Below are 17,394 nucleotides of genomic sequence, written 5' to 3'. Positions count from 1 at the left end.
AAGGCCCTGACCCTTTCCTGGGGTCCTGCTCTCTCACCCTGATGCCCCCACCTGACAGGCTCAGGCCCTGCGGCTGCCCAGCAGGTCAAGGGGGCAGGTCAAAACCGGACAGTTGGCTCTGACACAGGCCAGGCCCTCCCCGTCTCAGCCTCACCCTCCCCATCTGTGACATGACACCCCTGCTGGGGTTGCTGGGGACTAAAGGGGCTGGGCTGCAGTCCCTAGGGGTACCCAGGGGCAGTGGCCAGCCCTGGTGTGGCCGGGAACCCACAGGGAGGTCCTGGCTGGGCCAGTCCAGGGATGCCCAAGGCCTTCGCACCTGAAACCTGCTCCTTACTCTGGGCAGAGGCAGCTACTTCTCCCCAGCCCCCAGGACCCTGCTGCCCGAGGCTTCCGCCCGACTCCTCGGCCAAATCTGAGCTGATTTCCGCTCCAGGCAGGAAGCAGAGGAAAGGGATGTGGGTGATGGGAGGGGGCACATTCCTGGGATGGCCCCTCCCTGGGCTCGTCCTCCTCTCCCACCTCTGGGGCCCCCTGCCCTTCCTGCTCCCCCTGGCAGAGCACCCTCGGACCCTCAGGGTGGGCAGCAGTGGCTGCCTGGGCCTCAGCCTCCTCCCAGACAAGGGCAGCAGCAGCTACGTTCAGACAGCTGTGAGGACGGAGACGTTGGTGCCCACGCATGCAGAGCCCTGGCCGTGGCTGGCTGCCCAGGTGCCTCTAGTGGGGCTGTGGCTGCCGTTCTCCCACAGGGGCCACACAGCCCTGACGGGGGTGATGGGGAGACCTCGTGGGTCCCCCCGGGCTAGAGGTCCCAGCATCCTGACCATCTGGAAACCCTCGTCCTCTCCCGACAGCTGCTCGGGTTGGGACCCCGCCTCGGTGCTCCCGGCGCTTGCTGGCACAAAGAGGGGCCCACGAGGGGTTTGTGGGGCGAGCATGAAACATGTGAGCAAGTCCACGGCTGTGGCCCCAGCAGCAGGCACTTTCCATGTTTATTGTCTGGTTGTCCTCAGAAGGGGCTGCTGGCCGGGCTGGGGGCTGGGCTCGGCTCACGGGGGCTGGGGGCGCTCTCCAGGACGTCTCGGAAGTGGGTGGCAACACGATCCAGGTGGGAGCCATCCCAGAAGACCTTTCCACAGCGCGTGCAGCAGTAGAAGTGCCGCAGGCCGGGTGTCCTCAGCACGCCCACCGGGACCCCTGCCAGCTGCAGCCGGGTGCCATTGGTCAGCATGTCCGGTGTCTCCGCCCGCAGGTCAGCTGCCTGCAGCCAGCGGCAGGGACGGTCATAGGTGCAGCCCCCAGGGGCCGCCTCTGGGGCTGGGCCTGGACAGATAGAAGTGGACTCCCTGAGCTCTCAGCCTTCGGGCACGGCCCCCAGGCTGCTCCCAGGGTGGCCCACGCTGAGCCCATGCTCACTCCTCAGCAGCTCCTCTTGCGACCTATCTGCTGACCTTGCCTCCTCCACTTCCTCCTCTGTGCCCAATTCTCCTATCGAGGGACCCCACCCCTCACCTTGTGGGCCCTAGGGCCCCCAAGAACCCCACAGAGCCCCCAGAGAGCCCCCTCTGTCCGGCCGGGACCCAAGTCCCCCATTCTGGGGCAAGTCGGGCCCGTGGAGAAGCAGCTGTGTCCTTAGTGGGCGGTCCCAGGGCTCACCTGGCTCCTGCACCTCCTGGCTCAGGGTGGTCTTGTCACCTGTCAGTCAAGGATGAAAACTGGTCTGGGACTGTCCTAGGGATGGGGCTTGGCAGCCACCAGGGTCCACGACGCAGCCATGTGGCTGAGCACGGTGACCTCATGGTGTGCGGCCTCTTCACGCACACCCCAGCCTTCGAAGATGGCAGAGGGCAGGGGGCCAAGGAGCTGTGGTACCGGCCTGGTCCCCTCCCTTGGGAACTCACACCTCAGAAAGGTCTTGGGGCTCAAAGGTCCCTGGGAAACATGTTCTAGGCGTGAGATCTGCTGATTAGGGCTCTTGGGGGCCTGAGAACCGGCAAGCGGGGGCGGGGGCAGCGATGAGCAGATAAACCCACTGCCAGTGGTGAATTTCGAAATCAGCCAGCGCAAGGGCGGGCGGGTGGGCAGGGCCCAGGACTGCCAGGCTCAGGGTCTGTTGGAGGCCCCCCAGTCCCCAGTGAGAGCCCAGGGCAGGCAGGGCCGGTATCCACCCAGGGGTCACTGCAGGGCTGAGTGCATGACGGCCGAGGGAACACTGGCCAGCAGGTGGGAGAAGCGTCTGCCCTGCTCCTGTTGACCCTCGTAATTTGCTCAGCAAGCATTTCTCTACAGATGGCTCCGGATCAGCTACAGCCGGGGATGAATGCACGAGGCCCCCACCCCAGCCCCAGCTCCTCCTTGAAGCCCAGGAGGCCATGACCCTCATCTGGCCTCCCTGCCTCACCCCTCCCTGGCTGGCCCCAGCTCTTACCCTACAGTCCGTGTGACACCTGTCAGCCCATCCGGGTGTTGCCCACCACCCTGGGGCGGCGTGTGTGCCGTCATGTGCTGGGGCTCTGGCCTGAGTGTGCCTTTGCGAGCGTCGGGGCCTGAGGTTGGAGGCTACCTCCGGCCTCACTCTCCGGGGTGTGCTCTGCTGGCTGCCTGGGGTGACGGTTGGTCGCTCCCCGTCCTCCTACCCTGAACTTGGACTGACCTTTTTTTTTTTTTATTTTTATTTTTGAGACAGAGTCTCGCTCTGTCGCCAGGTTGGAGTCAGTGGTGCGATCTCAGCTCACTGCAAGCTCCGCCTCCCGGGTTCACGCCATTCTCCTGCCTCAGCCTCCCGAGTACCGGGGACTACAGGCGTCTACCACCATGTTTGGCTAATTTTTTTGTATTTTTAGTAGAGACGGGGTTTCACCATTTCAGCCAGGATGGTCTCGATCTCCTGACCTCGTGATCCGCCCACCTCGGCCTCCCAAAGTGCTGGGATTACAGATGTGAGCCACCGCGCCCGGCCTGGACTAACCCCTTTCTATCCACCTCCATTCTCTTAGTCCCCGTGCCCGCCCCTGACTGAGGATGACCAGGAGCAGCACCCTCCACTCCCTCCCTGGGGTGCCTCCCTCCTGAGGGTGGGGGCCGGCAGTTCTAACAGTGCGGGGTGGTGGGGCATAGTTCCAGCCCTGGTGCAGATCTAAAACTGCAAAGTCCTTGGGTGGCCTGCACCCTCCACAGGGAGAGAAAGAAGCCCTCTGTCTAGTTTCACAGGCAGGGAAATGGGCTGCTGCACGTGTGTGTGCGCGTGTGTGTGTGTGCGCGCGCGTGCACCGCGTGCCTGGGCCCAGCAGAGAGAAGGAGGTGCACACCACTCCAGAGGGTCGCCTAGGGCCCTGGTGTCCTGATCTCCTGGTCTGCCACCGCACAGAAGGGAGCAGAGGCCATGTGGGCACCTGACCCTCGCTGTGCTTTTTCCACCTGTTGTCATCTGGCTGCCACCCTTATCTGAGGAAGCTCAGTGCTGGACAGGACAGGCCCCTTTCCCTGGCTACCCCAGCAGGTCAACCCATCCCAGGCCCCACAGACCCAGTGCCTGACCCTGACGCACTCACCTGAGCTCCTGGGCCCCTCCTGGTGGCTGCTGAGCCACATGAGCTGCTTCATCATGTCCCTGGAGACCTTCAGGTACTGGTCACAGTTGCAGGCCTGGGGGTCAGAGGGGGTGCTGAGGCCCGGGGGGTGCTTCTCCAGGTGCCCCTATTCCAGCCCTGTGCTTGTTCCTTGAAGCTTTGGGTCTGGCCATGGGGTTTCACAGAGACAGATAATGGGTCCCCTCCTGTCCCCACGCATAGTTCTGTGGGGTTCAGGCCACACTGCCTCCTGGAAGCCCTCCCTGACTGCGCTGGCTTCTCGTGGGCCCTGGGAAGCCTCTTCTGTTTTTTGAGAACTTGTGGAACTCTCTGCCCAGCTACCCTCTCCAATCCCAGAAACCTCGAGGGCAGAACCAGGCCTGGGTCCCCTCCGGGCCACCTCAGCTGGGGTGTTGGACACATGGTCCAGCCTTAAAGGGTCAGCGTGGGCAGCCTCATAGTCGCCCCAACCCTTGACCTGTCCATTTCCGCATCCACATTTCTCTGTGATACCTGTGCCTGCCACTGCCTTGGGGCGGGTGTGGCCTTGAAAGTGGCGGGGGGCTGGAGCAAAACTACTTTGTGCCTTGTCCAGGGCACACAACGGGCCCCCGTGCCTGCACCGTTTTTTTTTTTTTTTTTTTTGAGATGGGGTCTCACTGTCACCCAGGCTGGAGTGTAGTGGCACAATCACAGCTCACTGCAGCCAGAAACCCCAGGGCTCAAATGAGCTTCCCACATCAGCCTCCTGAGTAGCACACCACCATACTCAGCTAACTTTTGTATGTTTTGTAGAGATGAGGTCTCACTGTGTTGCCCAGGCTGGTCTTGAACTCCTGGGCTCAAGTGATCACCTCCTGGCTTTCCCAAAGTGCTAGGATTCCAGGTATGTGCCACACCCAGCCCCTCTGGGTGGTTTCTGAATATGACCAATCTGCCAGGCTTACTGTGATGCTGGGGGCGGGGGCGGGGAGGCCGGGACCAGCTTACACCCCAAGTCATGACTTGGAGGGGGGTGCACCGCCTTCCCAGTGGTCACTTCCTGGACAAGGAGATGGGTCGAATCCCTAGGACTCCCCAGGCAACACCAGGAGGGGGCTGGGTGCCCACTGAGAGCCAGGTCCCAGGCAGGCACCCGCAGGTCCTGTGAAGGTGTGGCCTTCCCGTCACAGCCCTTCTGATGTCAGAGCACCCTGGGGAGGAGGTGGGGCTCCCAGGCCACCTGTATGGGGGAGCAGGGAAGAGGAGGCCGAGATCCATGGTCACATGGCTATTCCAGGACCCCTCCCCATGCAGGGGCTTTGGGTGAGCCCCGGATGACATGGCTGCCGCAGGCAGGGGGCCTCGAGGCCCCTGGAGCCTCCGGGTGTGGCCATGTTGGGGGCACTGGCCCTGTCCCACATGCTCTCTTCCCCTGGGCCTTTCGACAGTAGGAGGCTGCACTACCTGCTTCCAGCATTGTAGCCCCCACCAGTTCAGAGGCCGGAGGCTGGAGGTGGTGGACAGGTGGGGCTCTTCTGCTAGGAGGCCCAGGGTGGGCTAGGGAGACAGGACCCTCCCTTCCTCTTCCCCTAGCTCCCATCTCTCCCACCAGGAAGCTCCTTGTGCCATGATGGCAGGTCCTGTGCCCCGGTCTCTGGGCCCAGCGGGCTTCCTGGGCAGGTGTGCAGGTGGAGAGCCCTGGCTGCAGGTCTGGCTGGGAAGGGCTGAGAACAAGCAGGTGGTCTGCCCTCCACAGAGCCCCACTCTGCACTGTGCAGGCCACCTGCAGGGACAGTGCCAGTGGGTGTGGGAGGGGCAGCGAGGGTGCAGCAGGGCGGGATGGGCTCCCCACGCCCCCAAGTCCTCCACATGGGGTCTGGGGCCTTCCCAGGACCTGGGCCAGGTGCGCACGCCTGGGCGTGGCCAGCCAGCTCGTGCTGAGTCACCGGGTGCCGTCAGTGAGGGCCTGGCCCAACCCTCGGGAACCACCGGTGCTGGTTTTCCCACGGCTGCTGCCCGCTGTGGGCCTTGTTGTCACCCACAAGGCCCTGGGAGGCCCTGCCCCGGCCAGGGCTGGAAAAGCCGGTTCTGGGCCCGCTTGCTGCGCCCGCCCTTGGCCCTGGGCTCCCCAGCCACAGGGGGGCCTGGCACTGAGGGCCTCCCTGTCCATCTGTCCACTCCAGGGCCAGCAGCCCTTGCTGGACTGACTGCCCTGGGCGGGTGGCCGCCATGGGCTGAGGGAGGCTGTGGCTCTGCCCTTGTGAGTGGAGCTGGTGGCCCAGCACACGTCTGGCCTTCAGACAGTGATTGTCCACCTGAGCCCACCTGCCTGATACCCTGAGGTCCGTCCCCCAGCACTCGGGCTCTGAGAGCCTCTGCCCTCCCATTTTGAAGAAAAGGGGCTTCTGAGGGCTTCCTCAGTCGCAGGGCACTTGGCGGGCCAGGACCCCATGCCAGGGTTCTCACGCCACCTCCCTCCATCAGCGTGGGACACACAGACGCCCACTCCAGGGTGCCGTCGGATCTGGGCAGAGACGAGTGGGGCCTGACAGGGACCCTGAGCAGAGGCCAAGGCTGGGTGCCCAGAGCAGCACAGCGGGGTGCCTGCACACCTCCACCCCTCCCCCCTGTCTGAGAGCCCAAGGGCAGGCAGCCGCCGCCCCCAGAACCTCACTGGGAGGGAGGGGTGGGAGGGCCCAGGCGAATGGGGGGCAGGACTGGCTGGGAAGGCTCCCAGCTACCTGCCCAGGATCCCCCGTGTGCCTGGTTCCCACGCTCCTCAGCCACTAGGTGCCAACAGCGCTGTACCAGCCCTGACACAGGGCACTTCCGCCCAGGACCGTGCGGGCCGGGCCATGAGCCCGTGGGTGTGTGGCTGCCTCCTGGGGACCGGGCCACCAGCCAGGCTATCCTGGGAATGTTGAGGCCTATGGACCCACAGCCAGGTGGGTCTGAGTGGATGTCCACCCTCCAGGGCCCTCTCCTCTCCGGGCCCAAGGAGGAGTGAGGGAAAGAGCTGGTCAGCCACTGCCCCAGAGCTGGCCGTCTGGGGACGTGCACCCAGGACCAAGGCAGAGGCCAAGATGTGTTAGGGGTGGGGTGGGCAGCTAGGAGGGCTTGAGGGGTCTGTTCCCAGGGTGTTTGGGGGCTCTGAGCATCAAAGCTGGGAGCCACAGCCACGAGTGGGCCCAATTCCCAGCCCCACTACCAAGGGAGTGACCACAGCTGAAGGAGCCAGAGCTGGGCCGCAGAAGGTGCCTTCAGCAGTACCTGTGTGCCCACCTGACCTGGTGCCCACCTGACCTGGTGCCCACCTGACCTGGTGCCCACTTGGGTGCAGGGGTCACACCCACTGCCCCAGGCTGCAGGCCTGCAGGTGTGCCAGCCTATGCATCCCAAGCAATAGGTGGCTGGGGCACAGGTGTGGTGAGGGAGGACTGGGCGCTCCCAGGCAGACAGGGCTGGGCAGCTGCACACAGCCCCTGCACACAACACCCCTGGCCCCACACACCCCTGAGGTCTTGGGTCTTGACAAGTAGGGGGTTGAGGGAAAGAGGCAGGCAAGACATGAGCCCGGGACCTGCCAGGGCCAGAGCACGTGGGGAACCTGTGTCCTGGGGTGCAGGGCAGCAGGCAGTGGCCTGCTGGGTTGGGAGCCTGGGAAGGGAGCTCTGCTCCTCCAAGAGACTGGGCCGGATGTCTGCTGGGCCTGGGCTGAGTTGACCTGAGCATCCCTCCTGCATGCTGGCCACCCTGGGGATTCCCACAGCCCCTGCCCTCCCGGCCCAGTGGAGCTCAGTTTCCACCACCAGGCTGGGAATGATCCCAGGTCCTCGGGTGATCTGACCTGAGGGGTTTCTGCTCTGTGCCCAAGCCCAGCTAGACACTGACCCCCTGAGAAGGTGAGGTGAGCGGGTGAGGGTGGCAGGGGCCTCTTTGGGGCCTCCTGTTTCTGAGCGAAGAGCAAGCTTGTTGTAACCTCAGCCCCGGCCTGTTTCCTGCACTCCTCCCTATGGGCCCCATGGTGGGTGTGGGAGGTGGGGTCCGTCGGGCTGGGGCCTGGCCTGGCTGGAACTCCTGCAGGATATGCCAACCTGGGATTTCCAACCCTGCAGGCAGGTCCAGGAGGAGTCAAGGCCTAAGGCCACCAGGCAGGGCGATGGGGGTGCAGGAGCACACTCTGAAGCAACAGGACATTTCTGCTCATTTAGAACTGGGAAAATGGCAAAGCATGAAAGAGCAAAGATAAAATCTCACTCCGTCCCACTACCTGCCACGCGGAAGGGCACCCAGCACCTTCCTTGGACAGGCCTCTGCATGGCAAGGGCTGTGTGCTGAGATCCCCACATCGGGAAGAGGGGTGCTGGTGGGGGTCACCAGTGTGCCGTCCCAGGGTGGGTGTTGCACATTTGGTCCCTGGCAAGCCCCTGGGCGGGTCCTGAGGCCCCCCAGGTCAGCCGTGCACTCTGACCTCCCCTAGAGCTGCCCAACAGATGGTGAGGCCTGGGGTGTGGGCCTGACACCTTGCTGGACAGGGTGAGCCAGCGACCCAGGAAGAAGCAATCCGGCACCAACCTGCCCACTGAGGCCTGGGTCTGGCCCACACCTCATCTTCCCACGCTGTCCCCAGAGTGCCTTGCAGCCCTGGGCTGCCCGCCCCAAAGGTGACCCGACACTGTTCCCTGCTGTGGCCCTGTGAGCCTCCTCAGAGAGAAGGGAGCTGTGAGCTTGCCAAAAGAACCTGGCCAGCCCCGGCACTGACTTTCCACTGGAGACAGCGCTGGGGTGGACGGAAGGCCGAGCCCCAGGCCCCTGGGGAGGTGTGTGCAGCCAGGGATAGCGGCCGTCTTTTGGGAAGCTTTTAAAACCCAGTCCATCCCCTTGAAGCAAGCTAGTAACCACCCCCTCGGTGACCCCCGCCCTAATGTCCCGGGAGTGTCTGGAGCCTGTGACTGAGGATGGCAGCCCTGGAGAGGCCTCGCCCCTGCCCCCTTGCCCCTTGTCCCCCCCGCCCCCAGGGCCCTGGAAGGGCAGTTCCCACGAGCCCCAGCCCCTCCCCCACCCAGCCACTGCCCCGTCCCCTTTGTGTGGCCAGGACAATGTCTCCACAGACAGCGTGGGGGATGGGCCTCGGGCAGTGTCGGCGGTGAGAGGGTCCCCGGGGGTCGGGACAACTGGGCCCACAGCCCTCACCCCAGAGCCCCCAAAAGTCAGGGCCCTGAGTGTGGGAGAGGAGTGAAAGGGCACGTGAGTCTCCAGAGGCCGGGTCTAGGCACACGTGCGCAACAGCCAGCCCCTCGTGTGCTTGGAGACGTCTCTCATAAGCACCAGGGATGGGGCGTCTGCGTATGGCTGGGTGTCAGGGTGTGAACCAGGAAGCGTGTTACTGCCTGTGTCACTGTGTGGACACGGAGGACACGCGGCCGCCTGTGTCAGGGTCTCTACTTCCTGCAGCTGCCTCGGAATGTGCCGCCTGGAGCCACCGGCCCTGCCTGGCCCACCGGGCTGCCCCCAAGGCTTGCTTAGCGGGGTGGGGGCTGGCACCTGGCAGTGGGGTCCCCATCCGGCACCTTGCCATCCTTGGCCCAGCACCCCTCTGCACAGGTCACCCCAGACCAGGTTCCCGTGAGGGGCCCCAGCCTTTCCCTGGGCACCCCCTGACCAGGCTTTCAGGCCTAGGCCCTGAAGGAAGGCCACCCCACCCTGTGCCCCCCGATCTTGGTGTCCAGGCCTGGGGCTTGGCTGTCTTTGCCCACCTCCTCCCAGCCTGCACCCCCACCGCCCAAAAGACCACGTGTGTGAGCCCTGAGCCACTGGCAGCTCTGAAGCCTGTGGTCCCAGCCCAAGGCGTCCGGCACCCCTCAGGGTGTGTCCCTTGTTCCAGCACACTTGGGGGCCCCTGGTTGACCCCGTCCAGGAGGGCTGGGGGTTAGCCACAGGGCCTGGCACTGGGTCTCCCACTCACATGGGATGGTCAGCGCCCACCCGGGGGAAGGGGCTGCAGAACACAAAGCCCCGGTGCATGAATTTCAGATCAAGCGCAGGATACGTTTTTATATGAAAAAATGATCGTTTTCTGAAATTCTCCTTAGCAAGCGCCTGTTTGTCAGATCCCCTGGCCTGCCCTGGGCAGGCAGGAGGAATAAAAACGGTCGGGAGTCCCAGACTCCACTCCCCGCCCAGACCCGAGCGCTCCCACCTGCCTCGGGTCAAACCAAACAGAAGCCGGCCACGCAGGCTCCCGACACCGTGCCCTGGGCCTCGGGCTCTCTCCAGGGGCTCCGGGGCGCCCCCACACCGTCCCCATCCCGGGAGGTGGCAGCTCCCCCATCCCCCTCGCTGTAGCCCCCTCCTGTCTCCGAGCCTCCCAAGGAGAGTCCCCCTTCTCCCCCTGCCCGGGGCTCCAGAGCTTCCCCTCCCCCCTTGCCCCCCAGCTCTCGTCCCCTCCCCCGGCCCCCCCAGCCTCGGCGGGGCGCGGCGCGCTGGCTTTCCCAGACGGGGGAGGGGCGGCGGCCGTGAGAACCCGCCGGGCCGGGCCGCGTGGGAAAGTGGGAGGAGGGGCGGCGGAGGGCGGGGCGCGCCTGGGAACGGCCCCCGCCCCCGCGGCCGGCCTTTGAAACGGCCACTCAGGGCGCCCGGCGGAGATTCAAAAGCAAACGGCCGCCCGCCCGCGGCCTTCCCGCGCCTGCCTGGGGGACCCCGCCCGCCCGCCCGTCCAGGGTCGCAGGGGCGCGTGGGGGGGCCGAGACCTCCTCCTTCCCAGGGACCGCGGGGTCGCTGGGGGACTCAGCTCCCCGCCCACAGAAGGGGGTGAGCCCGCGCGCCCCGGGCGTGCCCGTTCCAACCAATGGGGCCGGGCCCGGCAGCAGGTGGCAGGCCCTGAACCCGCCCCAAGCGGCCCTGGGCCGACCCTCGTAGCTCCCAGTGTCCGGGAGACAGGGCCCGAATACTCTCTCCAGGAGCGGTGATGGTCCCGCCATCGACTGGGGGACTTCCTGGAGGAAGCGATATCTAAGCTGGGGCCTGGCAGGCCAGGGGGAGATGGAGGCTGCTCCAGGCTGCAGCGGCCGGCGGACAGCAGAGTGGGGCGAGGGCCCCGGGCTGGGCAGGGCAGAGCCGCTGGGGGCCGAGTCTAAGAGCAGGCCGCGGTGGGAGCCGGTGGGAGCCGCGTGGGCTGCTAGCGCCTGGGAGCCACGCCCCGCGCGGGGGCCTGGGTGTGACGGGCCTGCCTGGATGGAAGGGGAGTGGCCCGTTCAGCCCACCCTGCTCCGGTCCTTCCAGGGGAGCTCGATGTGGGAGGGGCACGTTGTGGGATCTTCAGAGTCGGGGAGCTGGGCAGGGACTCCTTCTCTCCCCACCTCAGCAAACCTATGTCATGAGGTGCAGGGGTGCAGGGGGCAGCTCTCCTGCTCAGCCTGACAGGGCGGCCCCAGGTCATTCTCTGAGCCTGGCGGGCCTGGAAGGATGGGAAGGGAAGGGTCAGGAGACCCCAGCTGGCCTGTGAGGAGGCTGAGGCTCAGGAGAGGCAGCCCTGCCTCTGTAGCGGCAGCCTGGGGAGGCAGCCCCAGGAGTGCACCTGCCAGCCCGCCCAGGGCCTCTCCTGTCTGGTGGGAGAAATGTGGCCAACGGACACAGACCCTACCTTGTCACCCTGAGGATCTCCCCAGGACTCCCTTCCTTGAACCTGGCCATGGCCGGTCCCTCCTGTGTGCACCCTGACACCCCGAGGCCAGCCTGCCCACCCCATCCATCCAGGCTGAGTGGAGAGTGGGGCTGCAGGAGCCAGGCCCAGGGGCCACCTGAGGAGGGGCGGTGGGGCCTCGGTGTGCTGCATGGCCCTCTAGTCCTCAGGCACTGCCTCAGGAACCTGTGGTCTACAGGCCGGTGGGTCCAGGTCCTCCATCCCCAGGGGCCATCTCTTGGGAACCCAGGCTGGGCTCTGACTGAGACCCACGGCTTTTCTGGAAGGCTGCTAAGAAAGGGAGGGACGAGGGGGCATTGGGGCCTTCTAGAGGGTCCCCAGCCCACAAGGCTGTGGGGAGGTGGTGTGGGTGGCCTCCTGGGGGAACCGGCTGGGCTCCTGGCTGACCACCCTCCTGTCAGCCCTGGGGGCTGCACTAAGTCCCCTCAGGTGCCGTCATCCTCTGTTTGTCCCCAGCCTGGGGGTCGTGCTAGGCCCACCAGCTACTGAAACTTGCCCTGCAGTTCCACGCCCTGGCTGGAGGGCCCGTCTTCCTCCAGAGCTCTGGGGCTGGGCCCCTCCCGCCACCTTGTGAGCAGGGAGGAGGTCCTTCTGTACCCTGCGTGCCTGTGTGACATGGGGGTGCCGAGCGTGGGAATGGGGTCTAGGCTGAGGCGGACGGAGCCTGGGAGGGGTGGGGTCTGCTGCACCTCTTCCTGTCTGTCCCTCTGTCCATCAGCTGAGCACAGAGAATGTGAGGGTCTCCAGGCCCATGGCAGGAGTGGGCAGCATTGGGGCCCCCAGGCTGGATCTTGGGTCTGGGCTCTGAAGCCCGTCAGGGCAGGCTCCAGGTGCTGAGTGTGAATGCTGGGGGCAGCCGCCCTGCGGCCCACTCCGTCCCCTCCGCGAGAACCCCCTCTTGGACCACCCTCCCCAGGGTCCCTGCCCAGCACTGCAAGGCTTCCCAGGCGCCCATGAGCTGGGACCCGGCTGCCGCACCCCCCTCACCCCCCTCACCCCCCCAACAATGGCCAGCTCTGCCCGGGAGCCCTTGGAGGCAGGGGTCACCACAGCCTCCTGGGATGCCCGCTTCTGAGGGGCTGACGCCACTGTTTCAGGACGTGTCCCTGTGGGGGCTGCAGCCCGCTCCCCAACCATGCTAGGGGGGTGGGGACTGGGGACAGTAAAAATAGATGGTATGCCTGGCCATGTCAGGGGTTCATGGTGAGGGTTTTTTTTTTAAGCTCGAGCTTCTTTGATAAAATATTTTCCCATGGTAGACGGCACTGGGAATGTTCCCCATCCCCACCCTGCCCCAGAGGGCACGGCCCCGCCCTCTACTTGAGACCTACGGCCCCTGTGGCTCCTGTGGGTGGGCCGGTGGGCCATCCTCGCTCGAGGGGAGCCCCTCCCTGCCTGACTCAAGGGCACGCGTGGGCAGATGCTACCAGAAAGCCGGCACCAGCAACCCCAGCACCCAGGAGTCCCACCGCTCGGGGTCCCTGCTGAGTGGTGGGGCCGGCGGTGGCCACAGACCCCTGACCAGGCCCTGGCCCAGCTTTGGGCTCAATCACGCATGCCGTTGCTCACTCCCTGCTGTGTGCCCACCGCGCCACCCAGACAGCACCCCAGCCTCGCTCTGGGAACCCTGCATGTTGAGTGGGCCTTCCCTCCGGGAACGGCACCAAAATAGCAGAAGGAAGAAGAAAATGGAAAGTCAGCCCGGCGGCAGGCGCTCTCCAGGGAGGTGGCCAGTTCTGGCCGGAGCTGGGGGACATCGGAGGCTGTGAGCCTCAGATCCTGTGACCGAGGCCAGAGCCAGGCCCCGTGGGCAGCTCCAGGGCGAAAGGCCAATCTCGCCGATCTCTGCTGCTGCGTCAGCCTGAGCGTGCCGCTCTCTGCTGGCTGGTGATGGCCAGCAGCCCTCTGGTGTCCGGATGGGTCATAGCCAGCCCAGCCCTGCACGGTGGCCTCGGGGGCAGGGCCGGGGTCTGCAGTTGCATGGAGCTGGGCCTGCGTGGTCCCTGGGCCTGGCCTCCATTGTTTTGCCCGTGCCTACCTCTTTGGCCCTGAGGATGGGCCTCCCTTCGCCTCTGGGGTGGGGATGGGGCAGCCAGTGTGTGGGGTGGCCGACCAGTGGTGTTCCCAGCTGCCCACTCAGGCCAAGCTCCCAGGGTTCAGCTGGGAGCACTGAGGCTGCAGTGCTGTTGGAGTGGGTGGTGGGAACGTGGCCTGAGCCTGCCCAGCCCTAGGAAGAACTTTCTAGAGCACATGGTCATCATGGACATGTGGCCTGGGGCCCTGGCCCTCCAGGCTCTGAGCTCCTCTCGGGACTCCAGAGCCAAGGAGGCAGGTGTGCACGTGGGAGCCCGGGCTGCAGGCTTTGGGCCACCAGCCGGCTGAGGCACTTGTGCAAAGCAAACTCCATTCTCCCACCCTACCTGGTGACCTGGAAGGCCAGGTTCAAATGTAGATATCTCAGCTTCTCAGAGACCCCTTTCTTGCCCTCCTGGCCCCATCACTCTGGCCCTGCGGGACCCTTGTGCACAGGGGGCCCCTCTGCCAACAGCTCTCTGTCACCTGCCCAAGGGCTCCCTGCTAGGGCCCAGCAGGGTCCCCAGCCCTGACGTGCCTCCCTCCCACCTGGGCTCCCACCTGACGCGACATGTGGCCCATACACATGGGGCTCTGCACGGACCAGCACCCTTTCCCCTGCCAGCCCTGCACCGGGGGTTCGGGCTCTGGTGTGGCTGCCAGCATATGCTCTGCTCCCAGGCTGGGGCGGGCAGGGGGAACGCATGGTTCTCTCCTCACAGTGCACCACCCAGCATCCGTGGGATATGCACACACAGAGACGCATGTATCCGCAGGGCCCCTGGCCGTGCAGTCCGTGGGGCCAAGGCAGCTCACCCGCCCCTTTCCCACATCCTGCCCCCACACAGAGGGGTTGCCACAGGTGGCAGGTCGCTGCCTGGGGCTGCAGCCAGGGCTTAGGGTACCCTCCAGGCGGAACTCCCCGCCGGCTGTTTGAAGTCTCTGAGACCCAGATGCTCCCTCCCTCAATGCCTTGGTCCTGGGCGGCTGGCGCTGCCCTCTCTGGCCTGGACGCTTGCTGGCCCCCAACGGAAGTGCAGCTCTGGCCTTAGCCCCTCCCAGGCCTGCTCTGCCTGCAGTCCCCCTGGGCCTGGCGCTCCTGCTTGCCACAGCAGGGGCACCCTGGAGGCTGCAGGGTGTGAGTGGCAGAGTGGCATCAGCAGCCTGGAGCTGCCAGTAGCCAGCAAAGAGGCAGGGCGGACATGGGACAGGGCGGCCCCCACCTGCTCAGTCTCTGTAGCCCCCCATCCCATCCGCTCCGCCAGGCCAAAGTCCGCCCTTCTGCCTCACACCCTGGACGCCCTTCTCCATGCAGGGCTTGGCGGCCCCTCTGCGCCTGGCCTGGGTCCTCAGGGGCGCTCCCCAGCACCCGGCTGCCCAGGGCTCCAGCAAGGGTTTCCTCCCAGCGACCCAACTTCCTGTTTTCTCAAGAAAATGCAGCAGCCGATTCTGAACAGCTCATTAACATGCCTCCCCAGGCGTCCCGGACATCCTGGGGTCTTTACAGCGCTTGCCGGCCTGAGCACAGACAAAGAGAGGCAGCGGACGCGGTTCCTGCTGCCCCTGGAGCCCAAGGCTGAAGGAGAGGCCCCTGGAGCACACTTCCTTGCCACCTGAGGCAGAGCCGTGGGGTCAGAGGGTCAGACTGCACCCCAGGCCAGGGGCAGTGGGAGGTCCAGGGGCCTGTGTGTTCAGGTGACCGGCCGGCTGCAGATCCGAGCCAGAGCTTTCCCTCTTTCCTTCCTGCATCAGTCCCCGCTGGCCCAGCCTGAAGCTGTGGGGGCAGAAGGGCGGTAGCAGAAGGCCCAGGCCTGCATCTGTCCCTGCTCAGCCAGGTGGGTGCCCCTGAGGACCATGGGTGGAGCTGAGCTCAGGGCCCCTCCCTGCCCAGCCCAGGCGCCAGCAGGGACCCTGGCAGTGGCCTCCATGAGGGGATCTCCCTCCATGAGGGAGTCCCAAAACCTCCCCCCAAAATTGGGCTTGGGAGGCTGGGATTACTCAGGCCTGTAATCCCAGCACTTTGGGAGGCTGAGGCAGGAGGATCACCTGAGGTCAGGAGTTCAAGACCAGCCTGACCAACATGGTGAAACCCCATCTCTACAAAAATACAAAAATTAGCCGCCCATGGTGGTGGGCGCCTGTAATCCCAGCTACTCAGGAGCCTGAGGTGGGAGAATCGCTTGAACCTGGCAGACAGAGGCTGCAGTGAGCTGAGACTGCACCACTACACCGCAGCCTAGGTGATGGAGTGAGACTCCGTCACCCCCAAAAAACCCCAGGAAACAAAACTGAGCGTGGTGGAGCAGCCCCGACCTGCTGCTCTGGGCGGAATATTGATGTGGCCCTAACTCCGGAACGTTCCGGAAGCAGCCCGTACCCTCCACCAGGAGCTGCCGAGAGCCAGCACAGCCCACAGTCCCCCTGCTCCCGTGTTGCCCACGGAGACCCCCGGCACCTGGCATGGACGGGCAAAAGGCGGCATCAGCTCCCCCTCAGCCTGGCCATGCCCAGGTACCCAGTGGGCTCAAGCCAGTCGGTGTGGGGCACGGCAGGCTTGGACAGTGCAGCCCTGGGCAGGTGGCTTAGCTCAGTCCCCCACTGGGGACAGGAGAGGAGGGAGAGAGGTGAGCTGGGCTTTGGTGCCCCCACCGGCCTCCCATGGCTCTCCACCGAGGTGCGGCAGTTCCCACTCAGGGGTTCTGTTGCCCAGACCTTGCTGGACGTCACCAAGCAGACGCAGGCTGTGCTGTGTGTTGCCTTTGGAAAGTGGGACCCGCCCAGCCCGAAGAGGCTTCCACAATTTCTCTCGATTCCTTTCAGAAACCCCATGGGAGCTGGAGGGAATTCCCCAAATCCCAACCAGTGCCTGATCGGAGCTGTCCCCGTGGCCATGCCGGCCTGCACTAGGGACTCTCCGCCGGCGCCTCACCCCGGACCCAGCAGGGACGCTCCGCCGGCGCCTCACCCCGGACCCAGCAGGGACGCTCCGCCGGCGCCTCACCCTGGACTGCAGCAGCCCCCCAAGGCATGTGGGTGTCTGGGTGGAGGTGGGAGCAACAGGGTTGCTCGTGGTCCTGGCTCCCATGAGCAGAGCAGAGGGTGTGGCAGGTGCTTCTGCCGTCCGCCACTGTCTGGGGGGCCCACCTCCCTGGACACCCCCGTAGCTCTGGATCTTGTGCCAGCCCGAGGTAGGACGGGGCGCGCAGGACCCACCTGGCAGCGGCTGAAGATGTCTGCGTGGGTGACGCGCACATTGAAGTGCTTGAGCACAGCCTTAGCCTGCTGCTGGGCCTTCAGGGAGCAGTCGACCGAGAGGCAGCGCCCAGCCCCGACCTGGGCCCGGAGCTGCAAAGACACGGTTCGGCTACTGAAGGGCAGTGCAGAGCCCAGCACCTGCCCAGGCCCAGCCCATCTCCACCAGGATGAGGCAGGAGCCTTCTCTTGGCCCACCAGGGGTATGGCAGAGGCACTGGGGGCCGGCCCCATGGCAAGCTGATCCTGAGGTGGGGGTGGCCGAGGGGCTAGGGGCTTGGGAAGATGGGGCTCAGGCCCACTGAGCTCATCTGTGGGACACTCACCTTGTGGAATGGCTGCCCCGATGTCAGGATGATCCTCCCCTCCTGCCTGGCGACCTGTGTGGGAGGGGCGACCAGTGGGTGAGGGGGCAGCTCCGTGCTCCTGGACTGGGCCGCCTCTGCTCGCCGCCCCCTAGCTCCCCAGATCCTGGCCGTGCACCAGGCCCCCTTTGTCCTCCAGGGTGGCCTCTGCCTGGGGTCTGGGTGGTGAGGAGCCCTGCTGGCCCTCAGACACCTGCAGCCCAGGTCCTGGGTGTCGCCTCATTGTACAGATTTAATCCTGGCACCATGCAAACATTTGTTTTTCATAATTACAAACAAAATTGAATTTAAAAAGCCATCCCTCAAAAGCAGAAGAAAATGAAATAGGCCGGGCGCGGTGGCTCAAGCCTGTAATCCCAGCACTTTGGGAGGCCGAGGCGGGTGGATCACAAGGTCAGGAGATCGAGACTATCCTGGCTAACATGGTGAAACCCCGTCTCTACTAAAAATA

General features: G+C 65.2%; 1 protein-coding gene across 50 annotated transcripts in view; it reads right to left on the bottom strand.

Moving 5' to 3' along the window:
* Window positions 1-976: 976 nt before the first annotated feature.
* The window catches only part of EXD3 (exonuclease 3'-5' domain containing 3), a 117,782-nt gene continuing 101,364 nt past the window's right edge, over window positions 977-17,394 (bottom strand). For 36 of the 50 annotated variants that reach the window (XM_077966815.1, XM_077966824.1, XM_077966806.1 and 33 more), the window contains 5 exons: window positions 16,905-16,958; window positions 16,540-16,671; window positions 3,552-3,645; window positions 1,657-1,695; window positions 977-1,323 (listed from right to left, as the gene is read on the bottom strand). In XM_077966815.1, coding sequence (XP_077822941.1) covers window positions 1,010-1,323; window positions 1,657-1,695; window positions 3,552-3,645; window positions 16,540-16,671; window positions 16,905-16,958 — 633 coding nt within the window. In that variant the 3' untranslated portion in view covers window positions 977-1,009. Of the gene's footprint in view, window positions 1,324-1,656; window positions 1,696-3,551; window positions 3,735-16,539; window positions 16,672-16,904; window positions 16,959-17,394 lie in introns of all 50 variants that reach the window. The other 14 variants (XM_077966836.1, XM_077966817.1, XM_077966828.1 and 11 more) reach the window with 3 other exon arrangements.

Source organism: Macaca mulatta, chromosome 15, assembly GCF_049350105.2.
Source record: "Macaca mulatta isolate MMU2019108-1 chromosome 15, T2T-MMU8v2.0, whole genome shotgun sequence".
NCBI classification, from domain to species: Eukaryota; Metazoa; Chordata; class Mammalia; order Primates; family Cercopithecidae; genus Macaca; species Macaca mulatta.
This window is presented reverse-complemented; position numbering and strand designations above follow the sequence as displayed.